The sequence below is a fragment of the Anopheles gambiae genome, chromosome 3 (assembly GCF_943734735.2).
Source record: "Anopheles gambiae chromosome 3, idAnoGambNW_F1_1, whole genome shotgun sequence".
NCBI classification, from domain to species: domain Eukaryota; kingdom Metazoa; phylum Arthropoda; class Insecta; order Diptera; family Culicidae; genus Anopheles; species Anopheles gambiae.
In genome coordinates, this window is record NC_064602.1 from 25736440 (window position 1) to 25757827 (window position 21388).

At 43.4% G+C, this 21388-nt stretch overlaps 1 protein-coding gene across 2 annotated transcripts; it reads left to right on the forward strand.

Annotated features, from left to right (window-relative positions):
- Positions 1-18191: 18191 nt before the first annotated feature.
- Positions 18192-21278, forward strand: LOC1280065 (equilibrative nucleoside transporter 1). 2 transcript variants are annotated; one of them, XR_009766589.1, is made up of 5 exons: positions 18192-18338; positions 18424-19570; positions 19655-20202; positions 20273-20816; positions 20908-21278. XR_009766589.1 is itself a non-coding variant. In XM_061662568.1 (4 exons), exons 2-4 carry the CDS (start codon positions 19003-19005, stop codon positions 20585-20587), a joined length of 1431 nt encoding a protein of 476 aa, XP_061518552.1. In that variant the 5' UTR covers positions 18192-18338; positions 18424-19002; the 3' UTR covers positions 20588-21278. The 2 variants fall into 2 exon arrangements, 1 of the variants encoding a protein (XP_061518552.1); XM_061662568.1 differs by having other exon boundaries at positions 20273-21278.
- Positions 21279-21388: the final 110 nt, after the last annotated feature.

Sequence of the window (21388 nt, forward strand, 5' to 3'; positions counted from 1 at the left end):
ACAATCTACATCATGAAACTCGCACGATTGTGCAGTATGATCCCATAATTAAAATCCCAAAACATAGCACAAGTGTAAATAAACACTGATTATATGATTATCCAGCCCATCACAATATTGACTCAGCTATTGCCCCCCGCTCTTGAAAAAGCCATAAAAATCCCATTACGCAAAAGCTACTTCACTTCAGCTACTAGCAACCACCCGTTCTAGCATCAAGCACTTTCCTTCTAGCAGCAAAAATCTCCGGTACCTTCCAATTGCCAAACACTCACCGCTAGAGTCTTGGAGTCGTGTTATCTGACGCATTGCTATACGCACTTTATGCTTGATTCGCGTCCCGATACGTTAAAATATTTACCAAACACATTAGCAAACCCGAAAAAATACGCCACAACCATTGCGCATCACGAACGCACGGTTTCGAGTGCGTGACGCCAATACCAGGAAGTGTAAAAGGCAAACTAAGCGCGAGAGAGGAAGAGAGAGAGAGGAAAAACGCTCTCCAAAGAATAAATATCAATTAGAAGCGAAGGATTTGTACTTTAATTTCGTTACCCTGGCTGGCAAAAAGATAAATAAATTATACCGTAATCCTATCGGTTGGGAAATTCGAGGAAAAGACATAACGATTACTGCGAGGATACTGAGCAGAAAAGTAAATCTGTTCCAAGAGCAATCACGGCTCTAGTGGTTGAACATTTCAATCAACAAGTATTACGGACGGATCGACCTGGCGGAAGGATATCCCCCGAATCGAATGGAACCACACCGGATGGATGTAATTTATGCGCCTTTTCCTTCGGCACTGGTATTGCTGCTTTGCCGTGCTCACTTAAGGCGCCATAAGACACAAATCCGTTGCGTTATATCGGCTGGATGGATGGACGTGAAAGAATGTCGGTAAAGCTAAACGAAACGTATCGCAAATGTCCTAGGGGAGTAAAAAGTAAAAAAAAAACAATTGCTTTCCTATGTTTTTTTTTCGTGAAATTTACTTAAAGTGCTCCAGGCTGTTGGATGGAACCGTTTCTTCGTGGAACGACATATTTCCAACCAAGTTGATCGCAATAATTTCCACGGTCAACTGGCGCTAACTCTATTTGCCGTATCTCGTTCACATTTACACACACAAACTTACCTCAATGCGTGATGTGTCAGTTCCAGAAAGAGAGAAAGAGAGAAAGAAAGTATGTGTGTGTACCACAATTTCCTGAGGGAATTTTGCCGTTCCAGAATCGAAATTTCTTTCCCCTTCACACTGTCCGCCCAACGCGTAACCTTTCGGCAAAAGAAAAACAACGGAAAAACGTCCTACCGGCTTCTTCCTGCGTGGCGGCTACAATTCCCAATACGCTGGCCAAGCGCCTTCAACGATGGACAGCTTCCCGATTTGTCGAGTGGATGCTGCAGCGCACACAAAAAAGCGAAACTACTGGCTACTGCGATGGGATTTTGATTAGCTTTAAATTTGATCCAATTTTCTCGCCGTTGGGCGAAATGAAGCGTGACGGCGGCCTCACCATCGCTGTGTGCGTGTGTGTGTGAGTATGTTTGTGCATCCTGAAACCTTCGCTACGAATAGATTTCATGTGGTCGTTCAAACGAGTTAGCTGTTGTTCGCTGTTTTCTTTCCCTCCCTCCCTGGGGTGGGAATTTGAGACACTTTTGTGCTTTCGTGCCGTTCCGTTCACCAACCACCAGGCGTCTCCATCGTGCGTCCATCGTGCAACCGGGACGCAAAAACAATTCCAGCACGCGTTCGGGCCAAACCGGGGCGAACCAAGCACACGGAAAGTTTTTCCCCACCCTTCGCACAAAACTGTCACGGTATGCTGCTCCCAAGAGCATTGAAAGCGAAACTCAATATTCCCGATTCCCGATACTGTTTGATGTGAAAACGGTTCCGCTACTTCCACGTCCACACCCCACGGTACGGTTTCTGTTGGCCGCGCAACGCCTCCCAAGGGAAATTGTGCTCGAAATGAGAAAGTTCAGAAAAATTGAATTATTGACAAGAGAGTGTGGAGACTGATGCAGGCTACGGTGGAGTTTCTTTTACAGTTCGTTTGCTGTTGCGAAGCAGCAGAAAGCTACGCATGGCACTACGCTTGGGTGAAAGTGTTTGTCCATTATTTTACCAACTTGTGACATTTTGCCAACTTTATTGTTTGTAAGAACACCACTGAACGATGAATTGGAAGATTGCAAGAAAGCTCGCACAACCATGTCTTCATGGAAAACACATAAAATAATCAATGTCGATGCCTTAAATCTCGGAAGCTTTTGCACGGTAACCTCTCTCAGCCTGGCAGCAACGAGCATGGAAGCAAACCCCAAAGAAAGAAAAGTTTTTCATCATTCTCACTCAACTTGTGCGCCTGCTAGTATGCAACGCGATGGGCCATGAATAGCAGCCTCCATTTTGTGTGCCGACGAGGACGACGACGACGGCGACGATGCATTAGGGAACCTTTTTTCCCCCACTCGAAGAGAAAAATGACTTTCTAGCGCTGCTTAGAGGTTTAAGTGCAAAGAAGAGTCAATGTAGATGAGAAAGTGTGGTTGCCTGCTGCAACAATGGTACGAGTTTTATGACGCCTTTCATCGTTCATCAATTCTTGGTTCTTGTTGTACAGTACAGTACAAAGAAGGAAGGTCGTTTTTCATCACCGTACCAAAAAAAAACCCACCACCACCAACAGTAAAAGCATCGGTGGTTCCCCTTTTTCCCGTGCAACTGTTTATAAACACCTCACGAAGCTTCTACCACTGTATGGCATGGCTGTGTGTATGTTTGTTCCTGCTGCTCTAAATGTTGTTCGTCACTTAGTCGCTGATGAACCGGTGCTGATGATGAAAGCACACCACGCTGCACTGCACTGATTGAAGGATATTTTCATGCAAATTTTCATCCTCATGTACGTGTGTTCGTTTGTTCAAAATAGAAGAGAAAGAAAGGGAGAGAGAGAGAGAACCTGTTTTTTGCAGTCGAAACTTGGTTGAATGGTTGTAGCTGTGTGACTTAGTTGCTTCTTTCAACTCGATAAGTAGAAGATTCTTATCGCGCTAAATGATGACGTGCATTATGGAGAGTTTTGCTCTTAAATAAGATGCTATTTGAATGCATACGTTTGTAGATTGAACATTCTCTCGAAAGGGTACCATGTACTACGTATTTACAGCTATTTTTTCTCTTTTGTAAGCGTTTTGCTTTGCGCTCTGTTTATTTTCTTAGTTTTATTTTGTATATTAATGTGATTTATTTACAATAACATCACAAATTCCAGATTTAGTTAGTCATAAGTAAGAGATATGATTTTCAAGTTACTCAAGATTCTTAATTTGGGCATACATTTTTAACTGCATTACTTTTCAGAGTAATAAATGTATAAATCATTCAATTTGATTCATTTTATGTACATATATTGTAATTACATTTAAATATAGTTTTGTTTTGTTTTGTTCACTATTTCATAATAAAATCATATTGAATCCAAAAGTAAAAAAAGATCAGGTACAATATGGCTTATTATGTACAATTTTTTACAATTAATAAAAGACTAAGGAAATAAATAACTTTTTCAATACCATTATGAATATGAATGTACTAAATTTTCTGAAAAAAATATTCAATCAATGCATATAGAACAATATATCAAAAAATGAAAAACATGAAAGCAAAAGTCCTCAGGTCGATTCGAGAATATTTCTTATCATTTTATTCCTATCTGAACGCATCATCTTAAACTCTGTTAGTTACGCAAATTGTTTAAATATAATTCATCTTTGAGCAAAGTTGTCTTGAAAGTAAATGTTGCTTACAACAATTCACATCCACCTGCGTTAGGTTAGTTAACGCATCGCTCTCCTCAACTGTCCATCGCCTTAAGGCATCGCCTTAACATCGTTCCACGTTACATTTCCTTCCACCTAACTCCCCAAAACCTCATTTCAAAAACAATCTACAAACTTCCAAAACTTGTCCATTAGCCTGCCTGGACCAGGGCCACGACACGAGTGCATTTCGGCGCACAGTTTGCCCACTGCCAGTACGCCAAGCACGAGAAGCACCACACGTACGACGAAGGACAAATTTATGCATTCGAATAATTAAAATTAAATTACCCTCAAGTGTAATTTGTTTTACCTTCCCGTGCACGGTGACGTCTTCTTCTGTGACCGTGCATCTCACAAATTCCTTTTCGAGATCGAATCACTGCCGAAGCAGTGTGTGTCGGTGCCAGGAAGAGAATTGTCGAGTTGGTGTATTAATCGCATTACTCTCGAATCACCAAGCAAACAGCGGTCGTTGCTATGTGGTAACTTGCTGCAGGCGCACAGTCCAGTGAGATGAGCAACGGCACAGTGAGACGTGTGCTGAAGATGAAGCACGATGTGTGCAAATACCAAAACATTTTAAAAGTGATGTTTTTATTGGTTGCGAAACAGCTTTCTTCAAATAGCAACAGAAACGAACGGGAACACACTCTGATACATACATTCCATCTCATAAGTCATCACCATACATGCCACAGTCACCCGACAAACGGCACGAGTGTGAAGGCACAACTCCTCTGCAGGAATGTATAAACACTGCGCAATTGCTTTACATTAGTATGCGCTCGCTACAATTCGGTGTAGCCGTCGGGCTCAATTTACTCCGTCTTTTCTTGTCCTACCTTTTTTCCTGTTTCGTTTGTTTGCTTGAGCAAAGTTTGAGACCTCACAACATCCGTTGCAAGGGTGTAGGTGTTTTAGGAAGACAACCTCGCCCTGCCAACTGAAACAACTCTCGCTCTGTTTGTGTGGGCACAACATACCAAACACTCCTATATCCTGGCATTCCAAGCCCCTACAGCAGGGGTGGTAAAAGGGACAAACCGCCCAGTTTGTGTGTGTGTGTGGGTGGGATGCCTTGAGATATGAATACACTTTCGTAATATTTTATTTCCTGCCGCTGGGCGCTGAACGAGGACAACCAACCGCCCCTCCCAGCGCTCACCCAGTGCCAGCTGGAGCTGACGGTTCGGTCGACCACAGCCTGCCTCGAGTGCTTGTGCGATGGTGGCGGCGGCGGCGGCGGAAGGAAACTGTACGCGACGAGAAAGAGATCAAATTTCACACCACTCGTAGCAGGCGTAGCAACGGCACGGCATAGCAACGTGGCTGTAGCCCTTTGGCTGCACCCGTAGCCGGTGCAGTGAGCCTGGAATGCCTAGGAACTCGAGCGGCCCGGAATGTGCACTGCGCTGGAATGCCAGACACACCGACCATCGCCATCAAGATGCTTGCAGAGTCGCGGTTTGGGATGGTTTCTGCTGCACTCAACGTGTGCAGGTCTGTGTGAGAGAGTGTAAGGGTGGTAGGTTTGGTTTGGTTCGGTGTCACAATTCTTAGTGACATTCCGATTGCCGAGTGTCGGTTATGCGAGACACTGCGCTGATGGTGCTGCTGCATCCGCTCGCCAAGTAACTATTTACCTTGGTTGCGTAAATCCTTGTAGATTGTTGTTTACCGGGTGAAAAAGAGTGCAGTGGAGCAGTGCAGGAAGAAGGAGGGAAGTAGTAAGAGAGTTAGAGAGAGAGAGAGAGAGAGAGAGAGAGAGAGAGAGAGAGAGGCAAAGAAGTATCATGTTACTAGAACTGCTACCACCCATTCGGATGCTCGGTAACAGTCCGGCGAAAGAAACGTCAGCCATCAAGGTGGCAATAGACACGATAACGATGAGAAAATAGTACATTAAAGGTACAGTGATGTTTTTCAGTGAAATGTAATAATTCAGTAGTAAAAATGTCACAGTTGTGAATGAATATTTTCTATGATGGAAAAGAAAAGAGAACACTATACAATATTATTGAAAATTATAACGAGGTTTCTACTAATTAAGATTGTCTTTCAGTATTCCAAACAATTCCAGCGATTCAGAAAACAATCTGCTCTATAAAACATACAAAAATGAGAAACAAAAATCCCCAAAAAGTGTATGAAGAATTGAAGAAAGTGTCAAACAAAACGAAACTCTTCACACGATTGCCACGTACTTACAGCAACTACCACCATTCTTACCAGCTATTCACACATTCGCCACATTCCCCTTGAGCATTTCTCCCTTTTCTCTTCGATGAGCAACAAAAAAGCGACATTATAATGCCATCATAATTTAGTTTGTTTCGTGCAATCGAAACAGCGAACGACGTGGCTGTGCCCGAAGCGCGCTGAACTAAAACTGATTTAGGAAAACTTCCTGCTCATTGTTGTGGCCGTGCTGCTGCTGCTGTTTGCAATTCACGCTTGGGAAACTTTTCCACACTGCTAACAGTAAAGTGCATCCGATTCTGGTTGTGTGTGCACACTCACACCCACACACATACTTGCAAGAACGCCTTCCGGCGCTAAGATATGTGATGTTTGTGTTTTATGCGGTTCTCATACGACACGCAGCGGAAGGATGACACTCAGCACACTCTCAGCTTTTGTTGTGCCAGCGGTAAAGGCATACGGTATGAGAGTAAGAGTTCGAATCCAAGACACCAGTCCGCCTCGAGGTGATGCGACTGTTTCATGAAACATTCTCTTACATCCGTCCTGCTTGGCACTCCCTTTCCCACAAACGGACCACGAACAAAGCGCTTTCCTTGTCAAACGGACAACTTTTCCTTTCCCTCAACCCAATGGGATGAACTTTTGATCATTCGACGAAATTCGCTTTCTCACCAATCACCCGCCGTCTCTCGTTGAGGGTGGTTCGAGTGGGCTTATGAATCTGTGATTAATTTCGTGCGCTCATCTTTGTGATAGCTATCTGCAGCAAACGGGGGAGGAAGTCATTATTTTGATTGTGGTAATTTAACGGACGGGAAGAAATGTTTGTGAACAGTTTTTTTAGCATAAAGTTTTGCATGATGTACCAAAGACAAACGATTTTGCAGCACAGGTACGGAACAGAGGCATTTCAATTGATGAAACTGTGTTTTGAACCCGCAAGGGATACAGATTTCAATGTGTTGAATTGCTTTGATTTTTTTAGCTGTTTTAAACAGTTTTCCTTAAGCTTTGAAAATAATTATAGTTGTATTTAGTTTTGATGATCCTTTCGTGTAGCTTCAGCTCACATCGCTACAAAACTTCAGTGTAAACGTTGCTGTAAAAACCTTCAATTGTTTGCTTTCTTATTTAAAAATTAAATAAACGTTGCTCAAGTACTGGGCGTCTCCATCAACGAAAAAGATTTTTTTAAATTATTATTCAAAGCTCAAATTTAAAACTCAGCCAAAAAATTTTACTTTATAGAGTTTTAAAAAAATATTTTGCATGTTTTGATAAATTTCGTGCTATTAAGCATAAAATCGTGATGTTAAAGCACGCTACCCCAATAGTCATGTGGCGCCATCTATTAACAAATAGCTGAACTGCAAGCTGTAATTTCGCTCAAAATTACCTACTGTGAATACATTTTAATAAAAGGGTACATATTCTCAGAAGTAAACAATCGTGACAATCTTTGATTTTCAAATTTTTATAAAATATCTAAAACATTCTTAACAATTCCCAATACTCATGTTTTACGCCATGACGGTATTAGCTATATTTTCTACTCCTCACATACGTATGCAGCAATAAAAATACTTCACTTTAAAAATACATTTACTGGTAAAATTTCATTACATCGCTTGCCATTTACCCACAACCGCTCCGGATCACAAATCCTTTTGCTTACCCGCCTGGGTAGCCATTAAGTGGACCCGAGTCGCTCCCGCCTCACGGTTATGGAACCACCATTACAAGCAAAAAGGGACAGTTTCAGTGCCACACCGATACCTAAAATCCCGTCCCGGTGTGCTTCAATAAAAACGAGCTCCACTCGCTCTCTCAATTTCAATTTGCTACTGCAAATAAAAATCCCCCCAACTGGCTGGCGTGGCTAGCCCATTCCGTGCTAGAGAGGGATTTACATTTTTTCGATGACACCAGAGAACGATTCTGTCCTATCCCGCGGGTAGAGCAAATTTCTTAAGCTCCACTTCGAGCACGACGGCTGGAATTGCTATCGAGTCCGGTCGGACGGTCGGTGGTCCCACAGTGCTTTTTGATTTCACCAACCACCAACTGCCTTCTTCGTGTGCCTTCCCTGTCGAAATGAAACAACCGTTCCCATGAAGCGGGGAATGTTTTAACAAAGCGGATAAAATTACTATTACTGTGTCGGACACTTTATTTCACTTCTGCTTGTTACGCTCCTTTCCATCTCCCAAGAGGAAAAGCTCTTCGGCTTTCCAATGCAAAGAAAGTTTCATTTTTCCCGCGAATATTTACGATCGAAAAAAAGGGAACCGTTGGAGCCGGATGAAGTAAGCCAGGGAGGGGCACGAAATCAAACAAACACGAGTGACAGTTTTTGTGAAAATTCGTTCATCATCCGACCGTGACAGACTCATTTGTTCTTTCAATCGTTGCCTACCTACCTTCCACCTTCATCGCTCCAATCCATCAGCAACATTTTGATTGCTTGGCAAAATTTGAAATAGCAATTTGCGCGCACGTCACAAACCATATCAATAGCCCGGGCTTCGTGTTACCGGCGCTATTTTCCGTCTGTAAATGTGCGTTCGTTCTTCATAGAAGTCACGGCCAGGCATGCCGAAGAAAATGGAAAGAATCTTCCACGAAGCACGTCAGCTTTCTAATTAACGTTTGGTTTTGTTATTTTAAGGTTTATCACTGTCCTGAGCGGAAGAATGTTTTATGATTTTGTACCATGAGAAAATAATAATAAAGCTTGCAATATTAAATATACAACACACTCACCACCATTTCCAAGAAGTGATTTCATATCCAAGCACAGCCACAGCTTCGTTACTCCCCATCATCAACCAATCGGGAAGCAGTTGTGCAGATTCCTGAAGCAATGTTGATTTGATTGCTTGTTATTCTCACCTTGTGCTGGTGGTGCCGGGATGCAGGTCCCACATATTTAAATTGCACACATACTCAACACACACGCCTGAGGCACACACACAGCAAACCGAACCGCCACGTTCTAGAATGATGTTTATTTCTCTCCTCAAGGATAATGGGCTTTCCCTCGCCGTTTCCCGTTAGCAAAGCACATCATCAAACCGCACAAAAAGACATTACGGGTGTGTGTTACGGAGAAAAGGGGAAACACCACCACCACACGCACAGAACGCATGCATATAGGTGTTATCCATTCATTAAAATTGTTTACATTCAGGGTGGATGGTAACCAAATACTTAGCAACGATAAACATACCGTGTGAGCTTTCATCTTAACAGGATGCTGATCGAGGCCTTTTCTGCCTTGTGACAGTTTCCTGGAATAGGATCTTTAATTCGCTAGAGCTATTTGCAGCATTCTTGAAACATGTTTTATATCAATAACCGATATTTGATTTGATGACTTACCAATACATCAAATATATATTTAGCTCATCTTTACACATGTTATCCAACCATTTTGCATATAAATAACATAACTGTACAGTTGCCTCTAAACATAAAAAGGGTTGTCAGCCTAAAGGCCGGGCTACATTGATCGTACTCACAAGTGTAATTTCGATTTTCACTAGCGCATCTGGCGGCGACTGGTGGAAGCTTTTTTTGGTCATCGAGGGAATGGTCATGCCGGATCTCAAAATTAAGTAGTTGTTCCATCGTTTTCCATTGTATAAATGGATGCAATGCGTGCAAAACATATGTATCTTCGTTTTACAAAACTTTTCTCCTCCGATTTAAGTAAAAAACATGGAAAATTAACGTATTTTCTGGAGCGGCTCCAAATTGTTTGGCAAAATGCTTCGATCAGCCGCCGCCAGATGCGCTAGTGAAAATTGAAATTGAACTTGCGAGTACGATCAATGTAGCCCGGCCTTAAGAAAGTCTAGAGATTTCCTAAACATACATTGTAATGTCCATAACAGATACTGTAAAAAACAAGTTCTGTAGGAAATTGGAAATTAGTTCAATAAAATGTGAAGAAATCAAAATTATACGATTTTAAGGGGGGGGGCATTGTCCATACTCGCTAGTATAATTTCGATTTTTACTAGTGCATCTGACGGCGGCCGGTGCAAGCTTTTTTGGTCATCGAGGGAATGGTCCTGCAGAATCTCAAATTAAAGTAGTTTTTTCACCGTTTTTGATGCAAAAAATAACGAAATACTTGCCAAAAATTTTTATCTACCTGTTACCATGCTTTTCCAGTCCAGGTTAAGTAAAAAACATGGAAAAATAACATATTTTCTGAAGCGGCTCCAACTTGTGTAGCAAAATGCTTCGGTCAGCCACTACCAGACGGGCTAGTGAAAATCTAAATTACACTAGCGAATACGCACAATGTCCCCCGGCCTTAATAATAAGATTGTAAAGCGGCCTTTGTCCGAAAGCCAGCAAAGCCAAAACAATTAAAACGGCAGTTTTCAAGACATTACAGTACAGTAAATACCGCAAAGGCTTTGATTAAATATTAATTTAAACAGAGCACACAGATAAACCATCTTACTTTTAGTGAACCAACTCAATAGCGCCAGCTGCCCAGATTCTTCCTTAAAACGGCTCGTTTGGCACACGGATTGCATACTTTCGCCGAATGTGCAGCGGCGCATTATTTAGAGCCTAACTAATTAGTCCCGTTTTCAACAGTACCGCACAGTATAACCCACTTTTTTGTACTGTAAAATACAATCAAAATCGAATTAAACCCCAAAATCAACTCCAAATCGCACACCGGCATGTTTGCATACACGAAACCGAAACAAACATTGATAATTATTTTTCGCCTCATTTTCACATTCCACCACAATGTAGGTCGAGCCTCGCCGTATTGTGCCGTTCAGCTTTCCATTGAGTGTGCATAGAACACAAGTTGAGCACAGAGCCGTAGAAAACAAACGAAAAAAACCCTCTTGGATTCCTAATAAGAACAGCCTTTTGCAAAGCTGAAAGCTCTCGCTGTGCTGTTGGTATCAATCGAAAAACAAAAAAACAAAATACAACGATAAAGCTCATGTTTGCAATATAACGAGTTTCATTTCATTTTGCTAGCACCCCTTTTCCTGCGCTTTTCTTCCCTTCTCTCCCGACCCGATTCGTTGTATCACGCGCGGCTTATATTTGGCGCTCGTTCTGGGCGCACGTTGCTAAGGAGACGGACACTTCTTTTGAAGTGGCTCTCGAAAGCTGTACTACTGTAGCTTCTGTGTGGGTATGTGTTGTGCTTTTTTTTCCTCCCGCACACGAGCGCACAAAACAGGCGCGGATGTATAATCCGCACGGAAAAATGGCTTCCCCCGGTGCGGGTGCGCTGCATTTTGCGCCATCGCGATTGAGCCCGCGTCATTGCGCTGCATTTCCACTACACCGATACACTTACCGAAATCAATTGAACGCATCGAAAGTGTAGGAGTAGTAGGAAAGGAGGCTTTTTGTTGGATATTTTTCTAGTGCCTCATTTCCAGCTTTCCAGTGCCGTAGAACGGTTCGAATCGGAGTTTGATTGAACTTCGACCAACTGAACCGGGTTGTCTGTATCTTTTTTTTGTTTTTGCATTCATTTCAATCGAGTTTCATTAAGTCGCGTGTAGCAAACAATCCACTCCCGATCACGCTTTTCGAAGCTTCTCGGGGGTGAGCAGGACCCAAGGGGTTCCGAGCCTTATTCCCCTCACCCAGAAGCAAATCAGGCGGGCGGAGCTGTTCGGCGACTTCATTAAAAGCAAGTACGAAAGGGAATAAATTAAACTCGCCAGTTGCATTCAAAGCGCTGGTGGGATGAAGGGTGAAAAGAAAAAAGTAATTTTTCCCTCCCCTGCAAAATAGTGTCACGTACGGGCAAAGTCGTTTTATTTCAGAATCAGCTTTTTTGTTTGGTTAGCAACGAAAAGTATCGAACATGATTTTGATCATTATTTTTCACAACAGAATTCTATTCAATTTATTTAAAAAAAATAATCCTCCCTGCTTTTAGCTTCATTTTTTTACCTCAATTGCTTCCCGTGCACAAACAGCAAACCTTTCAATTGCAATCATGTAATGACTCCCACGAGGGGAAGAATAAACGTAGAACATGTTGTGTTCATTGCACACCAAAATTAACCCCCCGGAAAAAGATAAATTCCACACAAATCCTACCAATAAGCCTCAAAAGATGCACGAAAGTGTGCAAACGGTTGGAGAGACGTTGGACGTGCAAAGCGAAAAATCATTACCGTGTGCATATTATCTCTTGTGTAAATAAACCCGAGGCCCGATGCCCAAGGCAACCATCTTAACCACAGCGAACCGTCGCAAGACACAACAACACGGGGAAAAGCCGTAATGGGTTTAGTAGGAGGGTTGGTGCAACCACAAGAAAGATTCCACCCGGCACACTCTTTATGGTCCAGCACTGGTCTTAATCTATTAGAAAACTTTGACCACTCTCCCCGCAGCTCTGGTCCCTTGTTTGGTTTTGGTGTGGTGACTGCCTTGCCTGCCTGATTGTCTGTGGCAGCCTGGTAGCTTTAGATAAACACATTAAGAAGGAAAGTTTTGCCTCGTGTCTTTAGCGATGTGAGTGTGCACTTGGCCTGAGCCGTTTTTCCACTAGCAAGCACAATTGTTGCGTCTATTTTGCTCCTATAAGCTTTATGTTAAAACGAGCATCTCTTTTTGTGTGTGTGTGTCGGAAAGGTAGCTTATTGGTTGTAAATCGGACGCTCTGTGCGAAGGACGCTTTATGATGCTTGATCAAGTAGAGCTCACGCGCATTGGAGCTTCATTTTTATTGCCAAAGTTTAGTCCCATTGATCGGATTTTAGGAGTAAAGCTTTTTGTCATCAAAAGTCTCGCAGCGTCTTCCGTGTTTCGTTATTCGTTGAGCTATATTGATCTTAAAACTTACCAAATCATGCGACCAATTTCTTCACCTTCACCATTGCAAGGGGACACTTCACAGCTCCAACGTTCCCTTGTGACATAACCATAACCCGTGTTGCAAGCAGCGACTGATTAGTTTGCGCAAACTTGCGCAATTGCATCGTAAAAACGTTGTCGCACTTGCTCGCCTGCTACACCTTTTCCCACGAAGGAAAGGGGAATTTTCCTGGAAAGTTTTGCTGCACATGCTGGTGTTCGTCGTTCTAGGAACGCACGTTCGTTCTTCGTTCGAGGAAGTGAGGAATGAAATCGTGTTAAAATTGGTTCCATGCTTGCAAAGAATGCTAATAACGACTCTCCCGTTGCCCACTGCCATTATTGACGATGACCGAGCAGGGAATAATTTGGGAGCATGCAGTGAAAATTGAGTTCCTACTGCACGTGTGTGTATTGACTTTTGCAGCTCTAATTTTGAAGGTACTGAATAGAAAGATAACTTGTTTTGCTTACCAAGAATTGAATTGGCAATGTAAAAATTGTATAAAAACCTTCAGCGAACCAAAGGTACAAGATTCGTTTTGCAGATTTTCAGTTTCATTATTTTCAATCACTAATCATCGTCTGGGGAATCATTGAAACTTTGCAGCAAAAGTTCTTCCGCCAAATCGTTTTACAGCACTCTTCTTGTTACACCTTTTCAAGCCCCGTTGGAAAACAGATAACTATCCAAATTTCAAACACCTCAGTGGGTTAGGTCGAACCCTCTAAAAGTAACAAAGATACACTCACACAACCCTAACACCTTACGGCACTAAAACAATTGACTCCAATGGCATCAGGCTCAGTGTAGTACCCTCTACCGGGCACACCTAAACGATCCTTATCTTTACAACCGCTCCGCTCGATAATGTGTGTAATTCGTGCTAACGCCCCCTTTTTGTCGGATGGAAACGAGGATCTAGAATGAGGGTCTTCCTTGTGCTAAATTGTTCACCTGCTTCACGGGATGGTAAAGTGATACTTAGCGTGGAGAAATAGGCAAATCCAGGCGCTACGATGTCTATTACGGCTTCGTGGGTTTATCTTCGAAATAAAACAACTTTCGACAATCCTTTCCAACTGTAAGGTACAGTGATTGACAAGTTCACATAAAAAGTAAGACATATGCTTCAGTTAGAAGTATTAAATGATGTTTTCACAAAAAATATACCAAAAAGCTAAAGAAGTATTGATATTAGAAAAAAGATTATTAATCCTGAAGGCAGTAGTTTACTTTCAAGTCTTCTAATTTTATCTGTAGTTGGTTACACGTTGGTTGGGGTATAAGTTAAATTTGTTGACATACGATATGAAGATTGCAGTTTAAAATAGATTTTATTTTTATGTATACTATATAACCTTTGAATAGCTACTTTTTACCTACTGCTTGCCATACACATTCATTTTTGGTACACAATTCCTTCCGATCCTTTTGGTGAACGCCTGAAGGTATGCAAGTTGACATTTTGTGATAAAATTTCAATTTGTTTAAAAAATATTAAATTCAATCAATCAAATAATTGAATGAATTTCACAATATCTATTTTTTGTAAATAACAATCACAAGTATCTTTGTTATTGGCGTATCGTCCTACACTGACATGACGCCCTATGCAGGCTTTCGATACTTAATTCATTACTACGCAGCCAGATAGTCAATCTTTGCTTCGGGGGAACGGTCCATTCTAGGTTTGAACCCATGATAGGCATGTGATTAAGTCGTTCGAGTTGACGACTGTACCACGGGACCGCCCATAACAAGTATCAACGCACATAATTACACGTTGGGCTAAAACAGCACATAGATAAGTTTGTTCAGCACTGTAAAATTGCATACCTTTAGGGGTATAAAACGTGATTGAAGCGCTTTGGATCGCTTTTGGCTCGAATGCAGCACCGATTGCTTCACTTCTACCGTGAGCAATTAGCTTCCTCATCATAAAACCCCTTCGAAAAGATTCCCATGCTAGGAATAGCTTCACAAAACCCGGGTCTTGATTTCATTGCCAAACAAACCGTACCCAATAAAGCTTCACTTTGTACGCAGCAGATGAAACTAACTTTTATGGCGCCTAGATGCTCCTAGTTAGCATAAATTTGTGCTGCTTTGCTGCACATATACATTACCCAAGACAACCCTGGGATTTCGTCGAAACTTACCGCGATCTTTCGATTCAATAACTGTCGGAAAGCGTAATACATCTCTCCCATGCTGTCCATATTGATGAAGGTAGCGTCGGGTGAAAAGCGGATGGTTCGTGGATGGCAGGCAGGATTCAATATCAGTTTTTTGTAATTTCATTTCCATCATAACGGAGTCGCTCACGTTTCATGAGCTTCCCCACCCGTAATGCAATTCTTATTTGACGGCAAGCGTTGAGTGAAAATAATAATGCACGTGTTAGGCAGCGGCCGCCCTTCCCTCGAGGGCAAAGCTCCAACCTCCAGCCCACCCAGATCGACCGTTCGACCCGTCCATCCGGGACGGAATTTTCGCTCAATATTTCATGTCAAACGGAAACAGGAACAAAACAACATCGCAAACGGAAGGACTACACTCGCCGTACAGTCGAGCTCGAACTTTTATCCATTTTTATTGCCCGTAACAAGAAACTTTTTGCTTCTTTTAAAGTATTGGGGGGAAAAAACAGAAGTGCCGGTCGAAAAAAAGTGCGCTCTCCACTTTGCGTGTGAAGTGATCCCGGGGAAAGTTTTGCAAACGAAGACAATGCGTGTAGGAAAAATGGTTTTGCGCGTGTTGCAAAGTGTGCTTCTGTAGGATCTGGAGCATAGCAGAGCAGAGCAGAGGGTAAAAAACTGCCATCTCAACTTCCCGGAAGCGCTTCCCCGTGGAGAGACGCCCGTGCACTGTTCGAAAGAATTGAGGCACAGTAAAAGGAAACGAAAGGTCCCCATAGGCAACGAAATGGCAGCCCTTTTCAATTGGAATTGAAATAATGCGTCTCGGAAGTGAGAAGCAGGAAAATTGTATGCGAGATCGGTGCACGAATCAACCGAACCTCCATCCTCAGCGAAAGCGCAGGTTGAGATGAATGGGAAGAAACTTAAATTTATTACCCGTTCGCTCGTGCCACTCGCTGCCAGCAAGCGTGTTCCGTGCCATTCGTGCTTCTTCGATTGGCAGTGAACTTTTATTTATTACCACTTGTTTGCAAGCATCGCGATTCCGATTAATCGACTGTACCGGCTCCTTCCCCCTTGTGTGTTCGCTGGGTGCCAATAAGTATCGTAAAGAATCGGTGACAATGCTTCACAAACTCACACCGTGGAAGGGATGCGAGAGGTCGTCACTGGGGTCGGAGAGGGAGGGTCGCCGGGGGTAAGGGAAGAGGGCAGTGGGGAAAAAGTTCACTTCATCCTTTTATTTTGCTCGATAAAGAGCAGTCCCGGTGGGAAAAGTTTTGCCCCCTTTTGGTGGCGGGTGGGTGAGTCAGCAATCAAACTGAGAACTCTTTACCTGGGGGGGGGGGGGGGCGATAGAGCGGGCAGAAATGGGGAAGGGTCAGACCAGATATCAATTGACGGACGAATTGATGGCTGCTTGATATTGTCGATTTTCTGCAATAGTAGTAGAACGGGAAGAAGGAGACGAGGGTGTAATGGTGGCCACTTTTTTTTCGCCCTGACCTCCTTTTTTGTTATTTACCACTGAGACGAGTGCTTTTGTGTGAAACAACTGTCACGCTGTTGGTAATGTAAGAAGTTTACTTGAGTAATAAATCGAATTGTTTGAAGTGTGTTAGAAAATGTGGAAAAAGTTTTAAAAATGAAAAAAACTTTCTTTCTGTCATTGTTATCCATAGTTTAACATTAAACAGCAAATTTAACAACATTAACAGGTAATCCTGAAATAATTAACCAAAAATATGAAAATATAAAACCAGCTGAAAAGCATCTCGAAAATTGTTGACTGATTTTCAAACGAATTAAATATTTTTTAAACAAGAATGCTAAATCGTTTAAACTAAGATAAGTATAAAAAAAAATAAAATTAATATATTTCTTCTTTGATTAACTAATTGCTTTCAGTGTGGAAAGTACTGCATGTAAATATAAATATCCTGATCCTGCATTTTGTTTTGTTTTTTTTTTGTGTGGTTTTTAGCAAATACAACGAACATTCCTAAACCAAAAGCTCCTTCCCGTTGTACTGTTATCCATTCCCACGACTTGGCAACATGTCAAACAATTGGCAACAAAACAAAAATGACTTATATTAGTATATGAGTCTTTTAAAACTGAATTAAAAATTAAAACTATTAAATTGTCTGGATTGATTGTTACAAGATTACAGAGGTTTCCACATATGTTTGAATCGCTACCACGAATTTGTCAGAACAAAAGACTTAAGCAAATTTTGGCACACGCTCACTTAATTGTGGTTCAATTTTAACCCCATTTTGGGAGGTATACAAAAATCCTTTCAAAACAACCAAAAATACAAGGCAAAACCTACAATAATGAAAAATATTGTGAGTAACCCGGAACTTATTATATATTTTGAAATATCACACATTACTTTCATACATGAAGTGGAGTATGATGATCGTGCATGAAAAATGTTCATTTTTTTACTTATTTGAATTCCACCTACACCATCGCTTGTTTGATATAGCTTCGTAACCATCAAACAAGGCAAGGCAAGGCACGCGAATAACCTCGTCACAACTGGCACGAAATAAATACATAAATAAAAGCACCGTTGAAAGTTCAATACCGGCTTTCCCCTATTTCCTCTGTGTCAAGATCACCAACAAATGAAGACTGTTGGGAGGAAGGTAGTGGAGTGTAGTTATTATTTACCATTTTGTTATTTAGTATTTTATATTTTGCCCACCAACACAATCACACACTAGCGCGAGCTTTTTCGCACGAGGAAAAATCGCACCGATTTGGAGCGTTGGCGAGCTCGGGAGAACTGTTTTTTGGCCTGCGGGATAATTTGAATTTGCATGCAAGCGTGCAAGCTGCTTGCAAGCAAACCTGTGTAAAATCTACGCAATTGCTTTCTCCGGATGACAGTTTAATACCACACTGGTGAAAAAGCTACATGAAACATTGGGGAAAGCAGGGATTTTCTGCTAGCTTGTATGTTTTGATTTTTTTATAAATGTTGAATATATTTTCGACCGCATAATAAATACTGTCTGTAGCATTAAACACCAATCATGAACCATTTCAATTTATTGTAATCGTACGCAAAATTAAAAAATATTTCACTCGCTACCAGTGTGACTAATCAAACAGCAAAAAACTCTGCACCACGAGCCCTGCAAAGCCTAATCACTGTACATATTTACAAACAAAACCTTTTAGGTGTGAACAAACAAAGGAATTACATGTGGCTCGTTGCGCTTATCCTTCCTGTTAGTGTTTTTGTTAGCAATTCATTCTAAATTCCTGTAAGTAATGGTTTAAAGCCTTTGTACGAATGAGGCCAGCAAACACTCATCGGTTTTGTTTCCCCCCCCACCTACGATCGATCAGCTGGTTTGTTGGCGGAACAGTAACAACAACGACAACGAACTGCTGGTGCTGCTGCTGCTTTGTGTTGCGTGCTGATTTACCATCCCTTTCTCCTGGCTCTATTCAACGGTAATTGAAGCCCGCATGTACACACACACATCGTAAGAGAGTGAGGCTAACAGTATGAGGAGAAACTTCTAACATCGAAGACGATACGGGTGCGTGCCCTTCACCGTTCACCAGCGCAGTGCACATCAACATCATCAGGGAAGTGTTGGTGGTGGTGTTTGTTGGTGGGTGTTTTGTTTCTTATCAGCAGTCATAATCGCAACGCTTAGAGCATCGCGACTGGCAACATCCGAGACACACTGGGCAGGAAGAACATCTGTCCCGCCACGCAGCTTCCAGTCTTTGTTGCGAATCGAAACATTCGGCACGGACGAGCGGACGAGCGTGTAGTGTAGCGATGTATTGCGTGCTCTGCAAAGCCCCGTAAAGCCACCGCTACGACCCCCCTCCGAACGAGCGTTCGATGACTAATACAGGGCGCACCAGAGAGTAGCAGCAAAGCAGTGGAGTAGCAGAGTGAAGTGAAGTGAGATGGATTTTGCAACCAACGTGCGGCCGCTGCTGCAGGACACGGACGACCGGGAGACGGAGAGCGACACCTTCCTGGACGATGCGTACGCGGGCTCGATCAACGCGTCCACCAGCAACCTGCCCGATCCGGACAAGGAGACGGCAGTGGAGACGCGTATGGCAGCGGCCGGCCACCGGATCGCACCGTCCGACAAGTTCCACTACACGTACGCCGTGTTCTATCTGATGGGCATGACGACGATGGTGCCGTGGAACTTTTTCGTCACCGCCGAGGAGTACTGGCAGTACAAGTTCCGGAACGTGTCGTCGAACGATACGTCCGCGCTGACGCCCCGCCAGCTCGAGTTCCAGTCGGACCTGAGCATTGCGGCGGCCGTCCCGGGCACGGTGTTTCTCATACTAAACGCCTGCGCCGGCCACAAGGTGCCGCTGCACGTGCGCATGAACGGATCGCTCGTGCTGATGCTGCTGATCATGATCGGCACGACGGCGCTGGTGCGCGTCGACACGGACCAGTGGCAGGATGCGTTCTTCAACCTCACGATGCTATCCGTCGTCGTGATCAACAGTGAGTTTCGCTTCTCCATTCCTAAAGGAAAGCCTTGTTTTGATTTGGCATTTTTCATCAATAATTCCTCTTCTCTCCTTGTAGGTTTCTCGGCCATTCTCACCGGCGGGCTTTTTGGCATTGCCGGACAGTTCAGTGCCCACTACATGACGGCCGCCGTTAGTGGGCAGGCGCTGGGTGGCATTTTCTCCGCGGTCGCCGACATCATAGCGCTCACCTTTGCCAGCAATCCGTCCACCACCGCGTTCGTGTTCTTCATCGTGGGCTGCGCAGTGTTGCTGCTATCGCTCTTCGCCTACATCGTCATGTCGAAAACACTCTTCTTCAAGTACTACACCAGCTCCAAGACGCTGATGAAAAGCTCGCTCGAGGCGGACCCGGCCGCCAGGGCTGTCTGTGCCCGGCTCGAGCCGCGCTTCCCCGTCGTGCTGCGCAAGATATGGATATACGGCTTTTCCGAGTGGTTGGTGTTCGTGACGACGCTATCGATCTATCCTGCCGTGACGGTGCTGGTCGGCTCGCAGCACCACGGTCGGCCGTGGAACGATGTGTACTTCCTGCCCGTCGTGAACTATCTCCTATTCAATACGGGAGACTATTTGGGGCGCGTCTTTGCCGGCATGTTCGAGTGGGTAAGTGGCAACTAGTGATGTGCGGATCATTAACAAATTTCAAAACTAATACCGTCCCTTTCCTTCACAGCCATGGAACAATTCCATCCTGATCGGTGTACTTACGATCGCGCGTATCGCATTCGTGCCGGCGATGCTGCTCTGCAACATTACCCAGCATCACAACTTCCCGGTGCTGTTCCACTCGGACTACATCTTCATCGTGCTGATGGCCGCCTTCGCCCTGTCGAACGGCTACCTTGCCAACATTGCACTGATCGGTGCGCCCCGCGCTGTGGACGGGCACGAGAAGGAGATGGCGTCCTCGATGATGGCCGCCTTTCTCGGCATCGGGCTCGCGTGCGGTTCGGCCATTAGCTTAATGATCATCGAAATGATCAAGTGATACACAGACTTTCCTTAGACCAAAACGGGGGTCGGTCCTCAGCGAAAACAGAAGAAGAAAGGAGGAAACGAATTCCTATTGGGATTCGTTCGAAAGCGTGCCCCACGACAAAGCCTCCAATGATGAACTGTTATACACTCACCTCTACCCACTGTTATATTAGATGCGAAGGTGCGAATTACTTGTTCGTTAAAAGTGAACTGAGCGTAATTTAGGAAATTATTGAAAGGTGAGCAATGAGAGAAGGGAGATCATACTGGATTATCGTGCGAGAAGAATTTATATAGTGACAATTTTATGTTCTTTTTTCTGTTTCATAGTTTAACCACAGCCAAGTGGATTTGGTACGGAAATAGCCAGCCTAAGATAAAGATTGAAACGGTGCGGTGAAGGAAAGATTAGCACATTATACACATACACAAAGCATATATAAATGAAGAAGTGTAAGATATACTTATTTATACTGTCCATATATTCACCCATCGCAGGGACGTGATCGCACGGTCCATCACGGTGCCGAGAAGCCCCAGGTTTAGTAGCGATCAAGTGCGATCGTCAGAAGCATTTGCAACGATAGAGGAAAAAAAACAAAGCAAGCATTATACAAACACAAATAATCAGAGTAGAAACGGATAATACACATAAGAGCGTGACGCAATAAATGTAACGCAAATACACGAAAACAATACAAGCCCACCCGAGGTACTGGTTTTCTGGGTGAGTGGAGCAACAACTCCAACTGACTGAGAGAGAGAATGACAGCTGCCTGTTGCCCGTGACCGAGTTTTGTTGACCTGGCCC

Bases quoted from the DNA above. Each gene is read 5' to 3' on its own strand.
- LOC1280065 (XM_061662568.1), top strand. From the start codon at position 19,003: ATGGATTTTGCAACCAACGTGCGGCCGCTGCTGCAGGACACGGACGAC. The intron at 19,571-19,654 runs GTGAGTTTCGCT...CTCTCCTTGTAG, and splicing joins ATCCGTCGTCGTGATCAACA to GTTTCTCGGCCATTCTCACC. The intron at 20,203-20,272 runs GTAAGTGGCAAC...TTTCCTTCACAG, and splicing joins TTGCCGGCATGTTCGAGTGG to CCATGGAACAATTCCATCCT.